The sequence below is a fragment of the Nycticebus coucang genome, chromosome 5, assembly GCF_027406575.1.
Source record: "Nycticebus coucang isolate mNycCou1 chromosome 5, mNycCou1.pri, whole genome shotgun sequence".
Lineage (NCBI taxonomy): Eukaryota > Metazoa > Chordata > Mammalia > Primates > Lorisidae > Nycticebus > Nycticebus coucang.
The window spans coordinates 7,812,632-7,834,382 of NC_069784.1; the positions used below are offsets into that span (position 1 = coordinate 7,812,632).

General features: G+C 39.9%; 1 protein-coding gene across 2 annotated transcripts in view; it reads right to left on the reverse strand.

Annotated features, from left to right (window-relative positions):
* The window catches only part of ERICH3 (glutamate rich 3), a 125,933-nt gene that overhangs the window by 42,655 nt on the left and 61,527 nt on the right, over positions 1–21,751 (reverse strand). For both annotated transcript variants that reach the window (XM_053592748.1, XM_053592747.1), the window contains exons 9-10: positions 14,365–14,551; positions 8,586–8,887 (exon numbers count right to left, since the gene is read on the reverse strand). In XM_053592748.1, coding sequence (XP_053448723.1) covers positions 8,586–8,887; positions 14,365–14,551 — 489 coding nt within the window. The remainder of the gene's footprint in view (positions 1–8,585; positions 8,888–14,364; positions 14,552–21,751) is intronic.

Here is a 21,751-nt window from a genome sequence, read left to right on the forward strand (position 1 = left end):
AAAAATTCAATTAATCAAGCCCAAAGGCCCTAAGAGGTAGCACTGTGAATAGCATATTCTTTGAGAACCAAAATGGACATTGAGAAAGGGCATTATGAAAGATTCTATACCTAGGCCAGACCTGAAATCAAATGCATTATTCATTCCTATAATAAATGAAATGATTACACTCCAAAGATAAAAATTCATACAAAATGGAATATTCATGTCACAGCCACAAATTTGTCTCATTCCCTACTGAGGTGCAACAGGAAAAGGAAATTGTCACATCAGATAAACCCCAGCTGTCCCTTGTGGTTATAATTTTTCACCTTTCATATCTAATTGTTCCCCTTTTTTTCTACCAAACCTAAAAATCTTCAAGTGACAACATGCCACAGAGAGAGCACAAGGATCTCATGCAGAACCAATTAAGCAAATAAACAATTATCTTTAAAATAAAAATTACAGGGAGAATAATGGTTTCCCAATTTTGTGTGTTTTAGTTATCAGATCATCTGGTTTCTCTTCCTGTGGTGGGGGCCTCTTGGGTAATTTAAGCTCTCCTCTTGAGAGCTGCCCATCCTGCTGCAATAAAGCAAACTTAATTTAGAAATGGAAGCTCTGTGCATCTGAAGAAATCTCTGCAAATGCAGAGAACAAAGGAGAGATGTGTACAAGGAAAAAGGAAATCAAAAACTGTAATAAAGTCAAAGAGAATTAATCACAGAAGTTTTTCTGCAGGAAATTTAATACATTTAAAGAAGAAATGTGAACATCAGTAAAGCAACATTGTAAAGTAAGGGAGAAGATGAAGAATTCGCTTTCTATTGCTTGACACAAACAGGAAATACGAACAAAAACAAATAAATGTTTTGATCCAAGTATTCCTGGCCAAGTTATAGGATAATTTCTCACTCGGCCCCTCGGCCCAGGTAACAATCAATCAGTAAGCTTTTATTGAGAGCCTTCTTTGAAGAAGTGGATAAAAATGCAAGATAAAAGACATTATAATGAGGCAACACCTGCCATAAGGAATCTCCCCTTTCTGTTGAGGAAATAACATGCAGGCACACAGAGATACTGTACTCAATTTATAGTAGTTTTTATGTCTGGTCCTCAGTAATGTTAGTTTCAACACTACTGGGCTTGGTTGATATGGATTTTTATATATAGAACTCATAATTAATTGTGTGAAGTTGTGTCAAAGAAGTGGAATGGACTCAGAGGATGGAAAGTCGTATACTGCATATATTTTATTTTACAGGTATTTGTTACTAGTCACAAGGTAAGTAGAGGGCCAGACAGAATAGGAGTATGCTGCTGCAATTCCTTCCATAATATTACATAGTGGTGAAATGTGAGGGTTTTGGAGTCAGCAGGTAATGTACCCAAGATGCAGTTAACACACATACTACCTATGTGACCTTGGGAAACATGTCTACCATCTTTAAGCTTAAGTTTCTTCATCCATAACATGGACAATAAAGAGCTGGGGTGAGTATTAAAAGGTGAAGTTCATAGAACATGCTTAACACCAGTGCCATGAAGAGCAGCAGGTGCCTGAGAAGTATTAGGGATTAGTAGAAGTAGTGGTTGAGATTGGTAGTACGGGGAGGCGACCACAGAGTGGCATCAACCACACACCCTGTGTGCTCCATTGGCACCAACGCACTTTGATGAAGTCACTTGATTAAAGTTGAAGCAGCTGATACAACTACAGTCAGAAGAAGAACAGAGAACAAAATTGAAGGAACATGTGGCGAACACAAGAACAGTCCCACATCCCATTTTGCAGGACCTTTGAGTTTTGTTTCACATATGAAATTCAAGGCTCCCCTTGCTTTGTTCTGCTCCTACCACCATCACATTTCAAGATCAGCCTTCTGTTACCCACCAGCCTGCCATTAGCATTGTGGACCAAAGCACATCACCATTGTGTCACTCACTCAAGCTTTCAGTGTGAATGGACAGGTGGCATGCTTCAGGAAACCTTTTTCATGATTCTGCACCCCCTCAATCTCATTTGCCTTCCTCTATAGAATTTAATTAGCTTGTTGTTGACCATCCCTGCTAATGAGGAATCGAGTCAACACCAGGTCAAAATCAACCCAGCTGCAGCATTCCCTTCCTGACCTCCCCTCGAGCATCTTGCTGCCCTTCCTGCTGGCGGATACAGTATTCTGCAGAGCTAACGGGTAGCTGCTGCTTTCCACTGATGGAAATGGACATTTAAAGTCCATTAACTAGCCACTACGGAAGAAAAGACGTCAGGAAAAGCTTTATCATGGGTATAAAGTATTCACACACAATACTACTAGCTATGTTGGTTTAAGGGGGAAAAAGTGAAGAAAATGCAAAGTTTTTATTAAACCTAACTTTAATGAATCTTCATTTAGTACTATTATGCAGCCTTAAAGAAAGATGGAGACTTTACCTCTTTCATGTTTACATGGATGGAGCTGGAACATATTCTTCTTAGTAAAGTATCTCAAGAATGGAAGAAAAAGTATCCAATGTACTCAGCCCTACTATGAAACTAATTTCTGGCTTTTATATGAAAGCTATAACCCAGTTATAACCCTAAGAATAGGGGGAAGGGGGGGAAAGGAGGGGAGGGAGAGGGAGGATGGGCAGAGGGAGGGTGATTGGTGGGATTACACCTGTGGTGCATCTTACAAGGGTACATGTGAAACTTAGTAAATGTAGAATATAACTGTCTTAACACAATAACTAAGAAAATGCCAGAAAGGCTATGTTAACCAGTGTGATGAAAATGTGTCAAACAATCTATAAAACCAGTGTATGGTGCCCCATGATCGCATTAATGTACACAGCTATGATTTAATAATAAAAAAATAAAAATAAAAATAAACCTTCATGTCTTAACTTTCATGTGAAACACATGAAAATGTGTCCCATTTGTCAATCTCTCTGCGATTGTCATTGTTATAGATATTTTGAAATTCTCAATCTAAAATAAGAATAAAGACTAGAAGGGATCTTGGAGAGACGCAAACTGGGTAAAAATGTTGTTAAGTGAAACCTTTTCAGAGTTAGACGTATTATTTGAGTAATAAACAAAGTCCAGTCCTCTAACAGGAGCTATAATTATTTTGTTAGATTTCTAAAATCCTTGGGGAGCAGCATTATGAGATGAGGAAGAAGATACTTAGGAGCTGGCCCTTTCCTGAAGCTAGCTCTCCCACAGGTCACCCCAAGTCTTGGCTACCAGGCTTTGTCTCCCGGGAGTAAGGACACTCAGGCAGCTCCCCCTCCTCCAAGGCTCTGGATACCTCATCCACAACCACGTAGTATCTAAGATGCCCTGTACAGAATAGAAGGTTGTACAGTGTTTGAATTTGAAGCTGGAAATTAGACCAGCCTGGGTATAAATTGCACTTCTGCTACTTTCTTTATTATTATGATTATTTCTAAACATTACAGGGGTAGAAATGTTTCATTACAGGGGTCACTTTTGTAATGCTTAACTCAGGGCCATCCGTGTGCCCATCACCCCAATACTGTTCATCGTACGCTTTCGGTAGGTTTTCACACATCCCTTCTCGACCCCAGGCTTCATTTCTATGGAGTTTTTACTTCCCTCTGTACTCATGTTTGTTGGTTGGTTATTTCCAATTTCACAGTATATGTGGCATTTGTTTTCCCATGTTTTAGAACAGTGATCTTCAACTGGTGTGCTGTGATAGAATCTTAGTTGTGCCACAAAAAATTTTCAGGATATTAAATTATTTTTGAAAGAAGGAGAAAGCATAGTAAGGGTTCTTTCTTAACCTTTTTTTTTTTTTTTGATCAACATAATTCAAGTGAGCTGCGGAAGTTTAATTATAGGTTCGAGCGTGTTGTGAGATAAAAATGGTTGAAGAACTCTGCTTTAGAATAATGGTTTCCAGTTCCATCCAAATTGTTGCAAAAGGCATTAATTCATCCTGTGTTGTGGCTGCGTAGTACTCCATGGTACACACAAACCACATTTTGTTAATCTACTCATGAATTGATGAGCACTTGGTTTGATTCCACATCTTTGCAGTTGTGAATTGTGCTGCAAAAAACATTTGTGTGCAGGTGTCTTTTTGAGAAAATGGCTTCTTTTCCTTTGGGTACATCCCCAGTGGTGGGCTTGCTGGATTTAATGGTAGGTCCACTTTTGGTTCTTTGCGGAATGTCCACACTGTTTTCTATAGATGTTGTACTAAATTTCAGCCCCACCAACAGTGTATAAGCATTTCTTTCTCCCTGCATTCACACCAGTATCTAGTGTATTCCCTTTCCCCTTTCCTTTCCTTTTTTTTTTTTTTTTTTTTTGACCGAGTCTTACTCCCTCCCCCAAGCTGGAGCGCCATGGCATCATAGCTCACAACAAACTCAAACTCTCTGTACTCAAGCAATGTCCTGCCTCAGCCCACCAAGAGCTGGCACCACCGGGACCTGCGGAAATGCCTGGCTAGATTTTCTATTTTTAGTAGAGGGGGGTTTCACCCTTGCTCAGGCTGATATATAACTCCTGAGCTCAGGAAATCTCCCCGCCTCAGACCCCCAGAGTGCTAGGATTATAGATGTGAGCCACCCCCAGTTGTCTTCAGAGTTTTTAATAAAAGCCATTCTCACTGGGTAAGGTGATACGTTATGGTCAGGTCACTATGCTTTCAATTTGCATTTCCCTGATGATTAGTGACATTGAACATTTTTCATAACCATTTGTCTATCTTCTTTAGAAAAGCTTCTGTTCTTTTGCACACTTTTTAATAGGGTCGTTTGTGTTGTTTTTTTAACTTTGTTCTCGTTGATTTGCTTGAGTTCTTTGTAAATTTTTTTTTTTTTTTTGTAGAGACAGAGTCTCACTTTACCACCTTCATAGAGTGCCATGATGTCACAGGACTCACAGCAACCTCCAGCTCTTGGGCTTCCGCGATTCTCCTGCCTCAGCCTCCCAAGCAGCTGGGATTACAGGCGCCCGCCACAACGCCTGGCTATTTTTTGGTTGCAGTTCAGCTGGGGCTGGGTTTGAACCCGCCACTCTCGGTATATGGGGCCGGCACCCTACTCACTGAGCCACAGGTGCCACCTTTGTAAATTATGGTTATTAGAACGTTATCAGATGTATAGCTCACAAATACTTTCTCCTATTCTATAGGTTGTCTATTTGCTCTCTTGATTATCTTCTTAGCTGTGTGCAGAGCCTTTTAATTTAATCAAGTCACATTTATTTATTGTTGTTGTTGCTGTAATGCCTCTCAGTGCTCAGTCACACATTCTTTGCTTGGGCTGAGATCGAGAAGAGTTTTTCCTATGTTTTCTTCTAGAATTCTATGGTCTTCGTGCTTTATACTTGGATGGCCACATACAGAAGAATGAAACAGGATCCATGTCTCTCACCACTCACAAAAATTAATTCCAGATGCAACCCTCCTTTTGTATGTTTGAGCCTCAGTTTTCCAGCTGCTAAAATGGAGGGAATAATAAAACCCACCTCACTGAATGGTGAGGATAAAATGAGATAGTGTGTAGAAAGTACCTGGGCCAGTTATCAGTGCCTGACTTTTTTTTTTGCAGTTTTTGGCCAGGGCTGGGTTTGAACCCAGCACCTCCAGCATATGGGGCTGGCGCCCTACTCCTTTGAGCCACAGGTGCCGCCCAGTGCCTAACACTTTTACTTTTCTGTTATTACTCTACTTTAGGTTTTCTACTTATTGGCAAACCTCAAAAGTATTGCAGTTATAATCCCAGAGCAATGCAATAAAGTAAATATCACAATAAGTGAGACACAATTTTTTTAGTTTACCAGAGCATATGGATGTCATGTTTAAACTATGCCATAGTCTATTATGTACACAATAGCATTAAGTCTAAATTACAATGTATATATCCTAATTTTAAAGTATTTCTAAAAATGCTAATGGTCATCCAAGCCTTAGCAATGTCATAATCTTTTTCACTGGTGGGGGGGTCTCGCCTAGATGCTGATGGTGCTGACTCCTCAGGGTGAGGGGTGCAGAAGACTGGGGCATCTTAGGCGATTTATTAAAACAACACAACAGTGGACTTTTCCTCTCATGAAAGATTTCTCTGTAGCATGTGACGCTGCTTGATAGCATCTTACCCCCAGTACGAATTCTTTCAAAATTGGAATCAGTCCTCTCAAACCCTCCTACTGCTTTATCAACCAAGTTTAGGTAAATATTTCGCATCTTTTGTTGTCATTTCAACAATGCTCAGGGCGTATTCACCAGGAGTAGTTTACACACCAAGAAACACATTCTTTGCTCATCCGTAAGAAGCAGCTCCTCCTCATCTGTTCAAGTTTTACCGTAATATTGGAGCAATTCAGTCACATCTTTCGGATCCACTTCTCATTCTAGTTCTCTTGCTATTTTTACCCCCTTTGCAGTTCCTTCCTCCACTGAAGTCTTGAACCCCTCAAAGTCATCCACGAAGGCTGGGATGAACCACTTCAAATCTCTTGTTCATGTTGATATTTTGACCTCTTCCCCTGCATAACAAGTGTTCTTAACTAATGGCATCTAGAATGGGGTGTGAATCCTTTAGAGGTTTCAGTTTACATTGTTAAATTCATCAGAGGAATCACTCTCTATGGTACCTCTCACTGTACAAAGTGTATTTCTTGAATAATAAGACTGGAAAGCTGAATTCGCCCCTTGAACCATGGGCTGAAGAAGAGATGTTGTGTTAGCAGCATGAAAACATTAATCTCCTTGTATATCTCCATCAGAGCTCTTGGTGACTTATCAATGAGAAGTAATATTCTGAAAGGAATCTTTTTTTTCTGAACAGTAGGTCTCAATAGTTGGCTTAAAATATTCATTATATCATGCTATAAACAGATGTGCTGCCATGCAGGCTTCATCGTTCCATTTACAGAACACAGGCAGAGTACATTTAATGTGATTGTTAAAGGCTCTGGGACTTTCAGAATGATAAATGAGCCTTGGCTTCGTTAAAGTCACCAGCTTCATTAGCCTCTAATAAGAGGGGCACCCTGCCTTCGATGCTTTGAGCCAGCCAATGACTTCTCATCTCTGACTATGAAAGTTCTAGACAGCATCTTTTCCCAATATAAACCTGTTTCATCTACATTGAAAATCTAACGTTTGATGCAGTCACCATTTAGTATCGTAGCTAAGATCTTCCGGATAACTTGCACATTCTACATCAGTTTTTTTCCTTAAACTTCATGAACCGACCTTTGCTAACCTCAAACTTCCCTTCTGCATCTTTCTTCCCTCTCCCAGCCTTTAGTTCACAGAATTAAAGAGAGTCAGGACCTTGCTCTGGGTTAGGTTTTGGTTTAAGGGAATTCTTTAATCTTCTATCCAGACCAATACACTTTCTGCATATCAACCATAATCCCATTTTGCCTTTTCATTGTTCATGTGTTCACTGGAATAGCACTTTTAATTTCCTTCAAGAGCTTTCCTTGTGGATTCACAGCTTGGCTAACTGTTTGGCAGAAGACCTCACTTTTAGTCTACCTTGGCTTTTGACATTCTTCCTCATTAAGTTTTATCAGTCCCACCTTTTGATTTAAAGTGAAAGACACACTACTCTTCCTTTCATGTAAACACAAGCCATCGCAGGGCCATTAATCAGCCTAATTTCAGCACTGCTGTGTCTCAGGAAATAGGGAGGCCCAAGGAGAGGGAGAGAGATGAAGGTACATCTGATTGGTGGAGGACTCAGGACCCACACAATATTAAGTGGGCTCTCTTATACAGGTGCAGTTCATGGCACCCTAAAACAATTACAGTAGTATCATCCATATGACCAGTCACAGATTACCATGGCAGATACAGTAACAACAATAAATCTTGAAATATAGTCACAATGTGACACAGAGACACAAAGTGAGCACACGTTTTGGAAAAATTACACCATTAGACTTACTCCATGTGGCTGCCACATCCCTCTATTTGTAAAAAATGTGGTATCTACCAAACACAATAGAGTGAAGCATGATAAAACAAGGTAGGCCTGTGTGTGTGCACGCGTGTGTGTGTGTGTGTGTGGGTGTGTGAGTACGTGTTTGTAAAGAGAGAGAGAAAGGGAGGGAAAGGCAGGAGAGAGGAGAGAATACAGAAAAGAAGAAAATGCCAAAAATTGCAGACAGGCTCCAGGACATTAAGCCTATGTCAACTGCCTTTAGCTGCATAATATCCTATCGCCATATAATCATGGCCGTACCTAACCTGATGTATAACAATGCATCAATTTCACCAAAGTACATCCAAAAACTAGAAACACAGGCAGAATTCTATTTGGTCAAAATGGCCTCTGCAGAAGAAGTCAACAGAACTCCCACAGATGTAGACTTTCCCTTCCTCGTTTCCACAACCAGCACCTCCAACCTTTCTGGCGTAAGGTGGACCCTGCTCTAGTGGCATGACGTGGCCTCCAGATCCAGCAGAGGAGTGTGATCAGGCATTCCCCACCATGTCACAGAATTCTCTAAAGCCCACAACTGAGGGACAACATTTAAGGAGTATTTTTGCAAATTTTGATAAACACATTTTAAAGACCTAAACAGAACAGCAGCAGCGAGAACAAAAGCACCCCGTGATACCGATTACCATATTTTAAAGCAGTGTCCTGGGCATTGTCCCAAACATCTGGTCTTGGTTTTTCTTTACGTTCCATTTCTTCCATAGCAGTTACCACTTCTCTGTTCCTTGTTTTTATTTCTTGAGTTGAAAAAACATCTGAGATGCAGGTTTTGTCCCCCTTGATCTCATTTCTTCTTGGTGTCATGTTCTCTCCGGCCTTCCTCACTGTCCCCTCACCCTTCCTCCCTTCCTCTCTTTTCTCAATGATCTTTTCTTTCTTAGATCTTGCTGAAGTTGGCTTTTTGTCAAGGCCCATTGCAATAATGCACCTATGAAAAATGTTAACATAAAACGTTTATTAAACTTTATGCGCAGCACCATGGAACTGCAAAGCTTTTTAAAACACTTGTCTCTTATTCTGTTAAGGGATGATACAAAAAAATTTATTACCGTACATAGAGGTTAATTTAAAAAATTATTTTTTCTTTATTGATACTAAAATCTTGTAAATGAACACAAAAAAACCTCAGTAAAATTTTACCCACAATAATAAACAGGAAGGAAAACAAGTCATTGACCAACAATTATTCTACCAAATTGAAATGTGTGCCAGAAAGCATATCTTTGTCTTATAGCAGCATATATAGATATATTAATAGCTATACAAATAATTTTATATATGTATGTATGTGAATATATACACAAACATATATATCTATTCTTAAGTGAGAATTACGTGACAAAATAATTCAAGTTTATAGGCACAGGGAAGCTGATATTAAAATAATCAGAGGATAAAAATGCCTTTCGGTGTTTGATAATTTATTATTCCAACAACAACAAAAATAAAAGACTTACATACAACATTGAGTAAATAAATAGGATTGATTTTTTAAGAAATGCATACAGTCAAATGCCGTTACGTCCTCTAAGTAACTCACGAGTCTGCACCCTTATTTTAATAGTATTACCATTATTGCTTTTAGAACGGCCTTTTGAAGATGGTATTACAATCTTATGGTGATTTTTACTGGCAGTAAGCTTTTGTTCTTTGAAAATGGCAATTATTTACAGAGGTTATAAAGCCATTCTAAGTCAAATCTGGTGAAACATGCAAAAAATTTGAATGCATTATGACATTAAAAAAATTAAATCAATTATAATAAAAGTAATGTGAACAAATTGTCTTCTATAACTTTTTTTGTCTATCTCTCAAGGTAACATCAAAATAAGAATTCCAGTAAACACACACACAAACACACACACACACACACACACACACACATATATATGTACCTGTTATGTGTAAACCTAAGTGAGGATTATGGTAGTGTTAAGATTATTGAGCACTCCCTTTGTGCCAAACTCTTTGCTGGGCACTCTGTATCTATTGTCTTAAGGAATTCATTACCTTGCAGATAATTATCATCATCACTTTACAAATGAGGAAACTGAGGCTTAAAGATGCCAGCAGCCCAAGGACACCAGCAGGTCAGTGATGGAGCTGAACCCCAGCTCAGCACCACCTCACACTGAAGCACAACCATGTTATTCCATGACTTACTAACTATGATTCGACCAGTAAAGATGACTAGTTACACTGACAAATGGAACCCTCTTGGGCTTACTACCAGAGCAAACATTTATGCTCTCTCTTGAGAAACACAATCTGAAGAAGTTTCTGGAAGGGCCTGGAGACAATCCATGACCTGGTATTTGGAAGCTGTCAGTCCCCACCTTCCTCTTCTCTAGAACTACACCTCCCACACCCACCCACTATATAACTACTGGATAACTGAATAATTTAACCTGGGTAAGTGAAAAGGAATCAGAATGCCGTCAAGACCTGTCAGTCCAGGAGGAATAGGAATAATCTATAAAATCAGAATCAAATCCAAGGGCAATTTCTTAAACTCTAGCTTTCACTGAATTTTAGCCATCTCCAGTCTAGAAATGGCATAGGAATTGATCTTTATAAATGCTTTCAAAAAGCAAATATGAGAACTGAGTTGTATCACTTAACTTTTCAATACCTCCTCATAAAATAAAGCTAACAGGATTTGCACTCAAGGTAGCTACCAGGCTGTAAAAAATGAGATGATAAGAATATATTTATTGTACCTGTGTTAAGCATGGTAAATATTTCCTGACGGTAATAACGATGTCTAGCACGTTGCTCTCCTTGAAAGAAAGGTGTCGTGAATCTTCCCAGAATCTGAGGACTAACAGGGCTTTCTGTTCTAACTGTTCTTCCTCATCAGAGACAACACCAAATCCATTGATTTGGAGTCTCTGATACACTGTTACTTTCAGCTTATGTTGTGGCTGTGTAAAGGCTTGGATGCTCCTCACCATATGTACAGACTTTTTATTGCCCATCTGCTGAGGCGAATTGGACGAAGAAAGTGGGTGACATGGGTGTTCTACTACGCACTGACAGCCTATTGGACTTCGATGCCTCTTCCAACAGTCCCCACGATTGAGGGGTGAGTACAATTGTGAAACCTTTACACTTTGGAAGTGACTACTGCTCCCCTTGTTTGTTTGTTTTCTGAGGTCTTTAAATGGGCAATTCCTAACCACTTCTAGATACAGACCCCCCTGTTGTCTTATTGCACCATGCCATCCATTCCCTCATTGCAAAATTTTCCAGGGAGCAGAATTTTTTAAAGAAATTCAGACTAATTTCAGTATGAGTAAACGGAAGGAAAGAATGTACATCCCTTAAAATAATGAAAAGTGAAAAGTATCATTGTGCACATAGCAAAAAAAAAGTGATCGTCTCCTGGGGGTAGCTCTCAACTCTCACTGGAGTTCTGCAGCGGAGCACCTCTGGGATAACCTCAGAAGCCTCCCCGGGAACGAGGCCAGACAAGGCTCCAGCACTGGCCCATCTACCCTGCCTCGTTTAAACCACAGCAACTGGACTATTAACCTGATCTACAACAAAAGTGAGTTAAATGACTCACCCACAAATATGAAGTTAGCCTACTTGAGGTGGACCTGGAAGACAGATGCAGGGGGCCCCAAGGACAGCTGGGCACAGGTTCTGCCTTGCCTTGAGCCATGTACCCTCCCACTCTCCGCACGATTCCTTCACACCCATCTCTCTCCTAAAACCTCCAGCCCCTCCTCCCTCAGTCTTATCCTCTGCTGATAAACTTATTTCTGGTTGGAGAAAATAGAAACAATCACCAGTGGGTCCCAGCACCCCTCCCCGCCCAGCGTACTCTCTGTAGCTCACACACCCACTTTCCTCCTATCCTGTGGGAGGAGCGCTTCTCCTCTTAAGGCTGACTCCTCCACGTGAGCCTGCGTCCCATCTTCTTTAGTCTCTTTAACCACTTTCCCCCTTTATGTTATACTTTATCAACTGCTTTTCTTCTCTAGGTTCTCGATCCTATTTACTGCCGTATGAACGTGATATCATCCATGTTAAAAAATAAAAAAGTCCCATGGTTCCCTACATTCTCTCTCCTGGCTACCATCCCATTGACCTTTTTTTCCTTACAACTAACCATTTTTAAAGGTTGTCCGTGGTCTCTGGCCTTAGTTCATCTCTATCTCTTAAACCGATGCCAATAAAACTTACTTCCTACTTCCCCACTCTAATAACTTGGCCAACATCATCACTAACCAACACGCTGCCAAGTCATTGCTGTATCCTCAGTTCGATTGACTGGATCTGTCTGTATGTTCAACCCAGTGAAGCCTGACCTGAATCCTTCAGTATTAATTCTGTGAAATTACTCTTTCGTTTCTGTGATATTACTCTTCCTAGGTCCTCTCCTCTTCTCTCCCCTCCCCTCTCCTCTCCTCCTCTTCTCTTCTCTTCTCTTCTCTTTTTCTTCCAGAACCAAGTCTCACTATGTCACCCTCAGTAGAGTGCTGTGGCTTTACAGCTCACAGCAACCTCAAACTCTTGGGCTTAAGTGATTCTCTTGCCTCAGCCTCCCAAGCAGCTGGGACTATAGGCACCCGCCACAACACCCAGCTATTTTTTGTTGCAGTTGTCATTGTTGTTTAGCTGGCCCAGGCTGGGCTCCAACCCACCAGCCTGGGTGTATGTGACCAGTGCCATAACCCCTGTGCTATGGGTGCCAAGCTGCTAGGTTCTCTTTCTAATCACTAGCTTTCCTTCCCAGGTTGGTTCCTCTTTATCTCCCTTACTTCTGGAGCAAAGTGACATGGAGCTCATTCCTCAGATATCTTCTCTATCTATATTCACTTCTTAAGTAATCACATCCCATCCTATGACTTTAAATGCCATATCTATATGCAAACCATTTTCAAATTTATCTCACCGGGCTGGACCTCTCAGTTGACCCCAGATTCTTGCATCTGACTTCTGTGCAACAGCTCTACTTGCGCCTCTCATAGATGTCTCAAACGTAATGTCTCCAAGCCCAAACGCCCTTTATTCCTAAAATGGCTTCATCTGCAGTCCTGTTAACTGGGCATTTTTCCAGTTGCTAAGACCATTAATTTTGAGGCACCTTTAATTCACCCCCTGCATCCCATACCCTGCATCTAATCCATCAGTAAAGTCTATAAGTTCTACTTTCAAAATATATATTGAACCTAATCACTTCTAGCTCAGTTCACCGTCATTTCTTCTCTAGACTAGAGCAGTTTCCACTCTTCCTCAAACCCCTCTAGTAGGTTTTTTCCATAGGAGTTACTGTCAAATAAGGCCAGGTCATTGCTCAAAACCGACTTAGAGGTTTTCCATCCTTCTCCGAATAAAAGCTGAAGTCCTTGCAGTGACCTCTGGACGGTGCAGGGCTTGGCCCCGCTTTCTCTGACCACCTCTGACCTTGCTGTTTTATTCCTTGCTCTTGCTCTGACCTTGCTTAGACACACCAGGCATGCTCCTGCCTCACACCCTCTGTGTGTGCCGGTTCTCTGCCTAAAATGCCTTATGGAGGAAGACACTGTTTGTGCGTGATTTCTACTCAAAGACCTTCTACCAGAGAGGCCTTTCCTGACTATTCTGCACAATGTAACTCACACCCTTCATCCCCTCATTCCGCCTCATTCTCTGTCTCTCCCTGACCTTGTTTTGTGTTCATCGTGCTCACTATATTACATATATTTACTGGTTTATTGATATGTTATTTGCCTTTCCCCATCAGAATAAGTTCCATGGAGACACTGTAGCTGGTTCACCCCTGTATTCTAGTTTGGTATCTAGTCAATTCTCTATGAGAACATTCAGAAAAAAAGTGAAAAAAAGTCCACAAGCAAGACTTCTAATTTCAAACCAGATGCCCAGTATGCAAGCTGCAGTCAAAACTGGACTTTTATCACGCTTCTTGTGCACCAGACTGAAACTAGGGGCCTTCAAATGACAACTGGGACACCCCATAGTACAGGCACACCTCTAAAACGCGTGACCTATCGTACCCAACGATAGGTAAGTCAGATGTTTGGCACGTGCTTCAGGGTTCAGTCCAAAATCAGTTACTCAGAGGAATGAGAAGAAACCAAAAAACACAAATCCCCATCTCCTTCCCTTCAGAAATAGGTCTTAAAGCAATATGAAGAAAGGGAGAGAGAGGAAGTGGAATAGTTTAAAATGCCACCAGCTTTTATCTCTGTTATGTAATATATCTGGGAAATCTTATTATGTCTTATAATTTAAAATACAACACTCAGGGTTATAATAAACCACCCTAAGTTATATACTTTAGGCTCTTATATATTGATTTCTCTTAGCAAATTGTGCAGACAAATGCATTAGAGAAGCATTAGAAGAAAAATGTATCAAAACTTGCCCTCCACCAAAGAACATTTGCTCACATACTTGTAGCAAGGAGATGATCTCTCAACACACACAAATCCAAAGTATCCTCGTTTGCCTCCGAGTCTGGAACCTTTTCGGTGCTTATATTCACAGCAGGAGCTTAACCTGTTCACCTGGATCCCATTGAGGAAAAAGGTGAGACTGAAGGGAAAACCATGGTGCCTTTTGGAAATAAACTGAAAGGTCTCTGGAATTTAAAAAAGAAATACATGAGTAGAATCAACTAACATCTTCTAAGTGACTTTTTCTATAAGTACAATATTATGATCTAGATCATCTTTTAATTTGAGAACAATTTTTAATCATAGAATATATTTTATTACTTTTTTAATAATAAATACTCTAAGTCTTTATAAAACCCTTTGATTTGTAATAAAATAATCATACATAACATTATATAAACACTTACCATGGCAGGCATTATATATGATTATCTAGGGTGTGTTACATAGGGAAGAGGGAATATTTCTATCACTAGTTTCTAGGTGAGAGGAAATTTTAAGGCTTAGATGAGTTTAATAATTTACCCAATATTATAAGTGGGACAGCTAGAATTTGAATCCAAACATCTCTCTAAATGTTATGTCTCTATCTTTCCATGCTATCTATTAATAATAAAGTGCTAATAACAAAAGGCTACTGTGGGCTCAGTAATGCCTTTTATTTATTTATTTATTTGGAGACAGAGTCTCACTATGTCACCCTTGGTAGAGTGCTGTGGCGTCATAGCTCACAGCAACCTCAAACTCTTGGACTACAGGCACCTGCCACAACGCCTGGCTATTTGTTGTTGTTGTTGTTGCAGTTGTCATTGTTGTTTAGCAGGCCCAGGCTGGGTTTGATATATGTGGCCGGCACCCTAACCCCTGAACTATGGGCTCCAAGCCAGTAATGCCTTTTTAAAATTTTTAATTTTTAGCTGTGACTTTAAATATCCTAAAACATATATGAATGAAGCACTTATTCATCTCCAAACCATATTCAATTGTGTTTGAATTTGAGATCTCTTCTTTCTCCCTGACCCATCCCAAAGTTCCATTAATAAATTAATAACACTGCCTAAAATTAATAGCTTATAATCATTCCAAGTCTTTATAATGCTCTTTGAAAAGGTCCCACCCTAGAGGCACTAATCCCAAGCCAGATAAACCCTGCTTTTTACAGAGTTACTCAAAATATTTCTTCTCATGAAAACTTATTAAAAAAGAAAAAAAGACCCTCCCTGGATTGTTTCGCTTCTAACAATAATAGAGTTAACAATTTTCACCTTTCTAATATGTACACATTTCCTATTGTTGTACTTACTACAATCTATTAAAATATGGCAAAGTTCAATGTGCATCAGAATCACCTGGAGGGTTTATTAAAACACAGACTGCTGGTCCCAGCTACTTGGAAGGCTGAGGCAGGAGAATGGCTTGAGACAAAGAGTTTGAGGTTGGTGTGAGCTATGATGCCTCAGCACTCTATTTAGGGCAATAAGAATGAGACTCTGTCTCAAAACAAAACAGATTTCTGGGCCTTATCCCAGAACTTTCCAGGTGATGCTGATGCTATCAGTCTAGGGACTGTGCTTTTAGAACCCTAATATAGATGTTTGGTGCCTTAAATATTTGTGAAATCCATGAGAGCTAAAGCTAGTCTTATTTTCCCCAGGTCCTGGGACAACGGCATTGAAGACTCCCCCCAAATAATGAAACACTGTGTGCATACCTCATTCTGCTGCCCGAAGTATTTCTAAGTCAGATCCAATTCATTCTAAAGAATAAAGTTATTAAAAAGGCAATTCTATCATTTATACCAGAGTATCTGTCATGTGAAAGTAAACACACTAGGAAAGTAAAAACTAAAAAAAAAAGCAAAGAAAAAAAAGCGTCTGGGGAAACTAAGACACAAAGTCCACTTGTCTTAATGATAAATGAACTCCCCAGGTGGTGACTAGGAAGCAAGTTGACTGCTCTCATTATCACGTACTGTGACCCATTCTACTGCACTATCATGCCCCATAACTCCCCAGGTACCCAGTCCAGGAGGGAGAACAGCCAAGGACATGTTGCAAATAGGTACAGGAAATCAACTTCCATAAGTGATACTTTGTTCAAGGTATTTGATGCCCACATAGCTGAAGAGCCTACCCAGCTATTATTCTATTTTGTTCTTTTTTCCAAGCATATAGAACAAGAATCGGCAACCTCTGCTGTTACTTCTTTGTTATTTATTTTTACAATTTTGTATTTTTAAAAACATAGTGACACCTGCCAACCTTGACTGCATGGTTTCCTCATGGAGCAGGGAGAAGAAGAGAGACCAGAAACCAGAAGGCCTTGTTCCTTGACCCAGCTGAGGGTCCCTTGGTGAGTCATTCAACATTGCTGCATTTCAGAATTCTCATCTTTAAGAGGGAGATGGGGATAGGAGACTGTGTCCCTGTCTATTCACTTCATAAAGCAGATTTGAAGACTACATAATGCACATATTAGAAAGCCTTTGTGTAGCACTTGTACAATGTACTCATTCATTGTTCACTGACAGTGGGTAGTGCTATTTTAGGCACAAAAGAGAAAAATACTGAGAAATATCAAATGTAGTGTCCTTTCTCAAGAAGTTATAATTGAGCAGGAGAGGCAAAAAATCAATAAACAAGACTTCTGGAGTGAGGTCATCAAATTCTAACCCCTTAAATTGTCATCTCTAGAATTGGACCAAAGACTGAACACAAACTGAGCAGCATTTATTTATAAAAAATGGCTGAACTATAGATAAACAGTAGAAATCTGTGGGATTCTTGCCTGGGACTACTCTCACCCCATCCACCTGCCACTACTTCCCCAGAGTAGTTCTAATAGGGTAGGACAGGCCGTGAATAACCAGCAGCTTCAGTGTCAGGAGCGGGTGGCTGGATTTGGAGCAGAAGATGAAAAGCCCTAGCCTGTGGCATTACCAGTAATAAGTAGCAATTTCAGAGGTAAGCTCACAGGAAAGGTCAGTCTCTAGTGCACATTAAGGCAAGCAACAGGCCAGTGGACAGACCAGAAGCTTAACAGGGGGATACAGGCAACTGGGGGTCACAGAGGCATTCAGTGAGTTCTCTCAATATCCCCAGTTAACGGGAAGCCTAGCAGACTCCCCAGGCCACGAGGAGCTTTCACCTGTGCATGGAGGAAACACAAGAGAGCCTGGTAGAAAACAAACACTGGAGCAGTCTTGAAAACTGCCAGAAATTTTGAATACATGCAACCCACTGTAGTGAATTGAATCATGTCCTCCAAAAATTCATGACCACTCAGAACCTCAGCATGTGACTTTATTGGAAATAGTGTCCTTCCAGATGTAATTAGGGAAGATAAAGAGAGGTCATCCTGGATTTAAGTTTTGCTCTAAATTCAATGACTTATGTTCTCATAACAAGAGGAGAGGAGTCACACAGAGATACCTGGAGAAGAATTCATGTGAAGACAGCAGCATTTGGGATGCTGGAGCTACAAGCCCAACAATACCTAGGATTGCCAGAAACCAGAGCCACCAGAAGGTGAAAGAGTTAAGGACGCTGCCTTCCCCAAAGCTTTTCAGGGAGTGTGTCTCCACCAACCACCTTGATTAGAAACTCTTGGCTTCCAAATATGTGTACATATAAATTTCTTTGTTTTAAGCCACAATTTGAGGAACATTTTTTATGTCATTCCCAGGAAACTAATACACTGCAAATATACCTGTTGCTAGATAATGGAGGCTTCACTGTCCCAAGGTGTCTAAGCCTGCCCAACTCTGAAAAACCACTGAATGATCAATAAACAATAAAAAAAAAAAAACAGAGACAACCTTGAAGACCAGCCTAAAAATAAAAAGGTTTTTTTTTTTTAAATTTAAAGGAAAAATCATTGACTATACAACAGGGTGATGGGAGATAAATTTCACAAGTGTATTCTAGGTCAGTTACTAAAAGGGTAAACAACAAAGCAAAAAAATGTTTTAAACCACCAACAATAATAACATCTGATAAGGAAAAGTCAGAATCCAGAATTCACAGTAGCTTTGGTAGCTTTACTACCCTGTCTACAACATCAAATTTTCCATAAAAAAAAAAACCTCAAAGACATGCAAAGAAACATGTGAGTATGAACAATACTCAAGGAAAAAATATCAAAATTACTTCTAATCAAAAGAAATGACAACGACGTACGTCTACATAAAAGCTTATATTCATATAAAATGAATATGTATAATAAGCCCAAACTGGAAACAATACAAATGCCTACCAACTGGGTAATAAATTTTAAAACTACTATAAATTCATGTCATGGGGTCTACTCAGCAGTATAGGGAGAGAGCAACCATGGCTAGTCAACAGGACTTTCAAGAACGCTGTGCTCAGTCAAAAAAGCAAGACACAGTACTACCCCCTGGAAGACTTCCTTTATGTGAAATGTCCAAAAGAGAAAATTGTAGAGTTAGAAAGCAGAACCATGGTTGCCCTGGGGCTAACAAGGAGAGCGGGAACTAACAACCAATGAGCACAAGGAAACTTTTCCTGTAGACGGAGATGTTCGAAAATTGGTTTGTGACAATGGCTGCCCAACTCCGTATAATCCCTAAAGGTCACTGAATTGTATACTTATAGCAGTTAAATTTATGTTATTAAATTTGTACAACAATAAAGCTTTTTTAAAAACTAAACATATATATGTAAAAAAAATTTAAAAACAGTTCATTTAAGTCAGAGTACAGTGACTGTTCCGGTTTTGAGCACAGACTGAAAGACATGAGCCCTTGGGGTAGAAAAGAATAGGAGTCAGCTGAGACAGATGTGCAGCCTTAATCTGAATCCTAAACGAAGCCATTATCCAATTTACTCAGTACTAATATGAAACCAGCAGGTGGTCTGATCCATGCCCACATAGGAGAAAAACTCATTTCAGTTCAAGTTCGGGGGAGAGGGGTTGAGGTGCTCTCACTGAATGGGCACAGGGTGGGGGTATCTGGCACACCTGTCATGTGTGGGACATAACCACAAGAGGGACTCCACCTGTGGCTCATTGAGTAGGGCACCAGCCCCATATACTGAGGGTGGCAGGTTCGAATCTGGCCCCAGACAAACTGCAACCAAAAAAGAGCTGGGCGTTGTGGTGGGCACCTGTAGTTCCAGCTACTCGGGAGGCTGAGGCAAGAGAATCGCCTAAGCCCAAGAGCTGGAGGTTGCTGTGAGCTGTGATGCCACAGCACACTACCAAGGGCTACAGAGTTAAGCGCTGTTGCTAAAAAAAAAAATCCAATGTTTTGACCTGGATTGTACTCTCGCACTAACCTGAAATAAATTTACTTTATAAAATAAAGAATAAAAACAAAAGGAGGGAAGAGAGAGAGCCTTCCAGACAAAAGGAAATACAACAACCAAAGGCAAGATAAGTGCAGTGTGGGGCAGTGAAGAAGGCGTGCTTGCCAGGGAGCCGGGAGGAGCGCAGACAGGCCCCCAGGACCAGGTGATGAAAATACTGGAATATGGGGCAGAAAAGGAAGAAATTAAAAGAGGGCAGAAAAACAATGTTACTTCATTCTTGACACCCACATGAACCCGAGAGGCCAGGTTTGTCTTGTTTGTAAGGATAAAAACAGCAAATGAAAATGCCTGTGAAGAAACAGTTCTCTTTACAACTAGCAGAAAATACTTGGGTAACTTCATAGGCATATGTAATAAACAATCAACTCGTAGCTTGACATCTAAAATCAAACTGTGAGACATCATGAATGACTGTGAGAATAAAAGATCTACTTGCTGCATTCCTAAATAATTGATTTTATTATTATGTCTAATATAGAAGCAAGACAAATTAACAAATGCCACATTTTAATGAGTTTAGTGCACCAAGAATAATGTTACACTCCATCTTTTTTCTTTGAATAGAAATCTTCTAAAAACCTCTTCACATTTCACTGAATCATGCACAGCTTTGATTTGTACAAAGGGCAGAGTCTTTTCAGTTCAACTAAACTACTAAGATTACTGAACCACAAGTCAGCTCCGCACCACACAACGTTTTAATTGTGAACAATTACTTTCCTGGCAATCAAGGGCAAGCTGAGACAAGATTATCATGTGGACAGGATTTAATTATTTAAGGTTCCATTGCATCCTATTAATCAAGACTGTTTGATGCCACAACACCAAGGTCCAGCATCAGTATGTGTGCAAAATAAAACTGAGCCAGTCACACCCTTCCCCCATCACCCTTGGCTCTGCACTCTTATCCCAAAATGTATCTTGTCTACCAGAGAATCATTCAGCTAAACCTCACTTTTTTCCATTTGTAGCTACCACTTTTCCCAGCAGTCAAACAGATATTATATATGCCTTTGGTCAAATAAAGTGTAATCTAAGACCCAGGATAATTTTATTAGGTCAGTTTCAATTTTAGCCGACAGCTAGTTTCATCATTCTCCCTAAATTAATAGCTAAAAGTTATGCTTAAAAAATGACAATATGTATTTTTGTCACTATTATTAGGGTTTCAAACTCATCTTATGAAAAAGGTAAGAAACCCTTTGCTATTGAGAATAGCTCACTGAGGCTGCAGAGAACTGAGTGGGGTCTTGCACCTAGTCAGGGGCCAGAATCTGCTCTCGACTCTGCCCACAGTGTAACCCTGGACAGCCATCCTACCCATGGATTCATTTTCCTCATCTACAGATGGAAGGCACAAGCTCTGCAGTGCTATGGCAAAATGAGAAAAAGTCAATTACATTTCCACCAAACATGTAAGATGGGAAAAATAATTTCTACCATGATTGAGCATCATAGTACGAGTACATTTTAAGTTAAAACTAACCTTCAAATGTTCATATTTTTTTATGTCAGGAAGTTTTAAATATGTAATTCCTACTTATGTAGTTACAGTTTCTCTTTAAGGACTTGAAAAGTTTTAAATTAAAACTCTGCTTCCCCAAGAATAAGACATCCTCCGAAAATAAGACCTACTTATTAGACAAGATAAGACGTCCCCTGAAAATAAGACCTAGTGCATCTTTAGGAGCACACCTTAAAATAAGACACTGTCTTATTTTCATGGAAACAGGGTAGTTGTTTTTGACTGACGAGGGAAATCAGAAAGACCAATAGTAAAAATCCCAAGTTTGCCCCCAAATCCTCCCTTAATTCTTCAGGCTATATTAACACTAACCAAACATAAATATTTCTTTTGATTAGTAAAAGCAGCATTACTTTCTAAACACAGTTTCTTAAGCAAGGAAATAACAAAAATAATCTTGTAAACACTCTTTTGTTTCACCACTGTTCCCCTGAGCTAAATGTTGGGGAAAAAAAACACTACAGGACAATTTGTGAAAATGTATATCGAATATAAAAATCATCTTATGCTGAAAAACAGGGACTTAC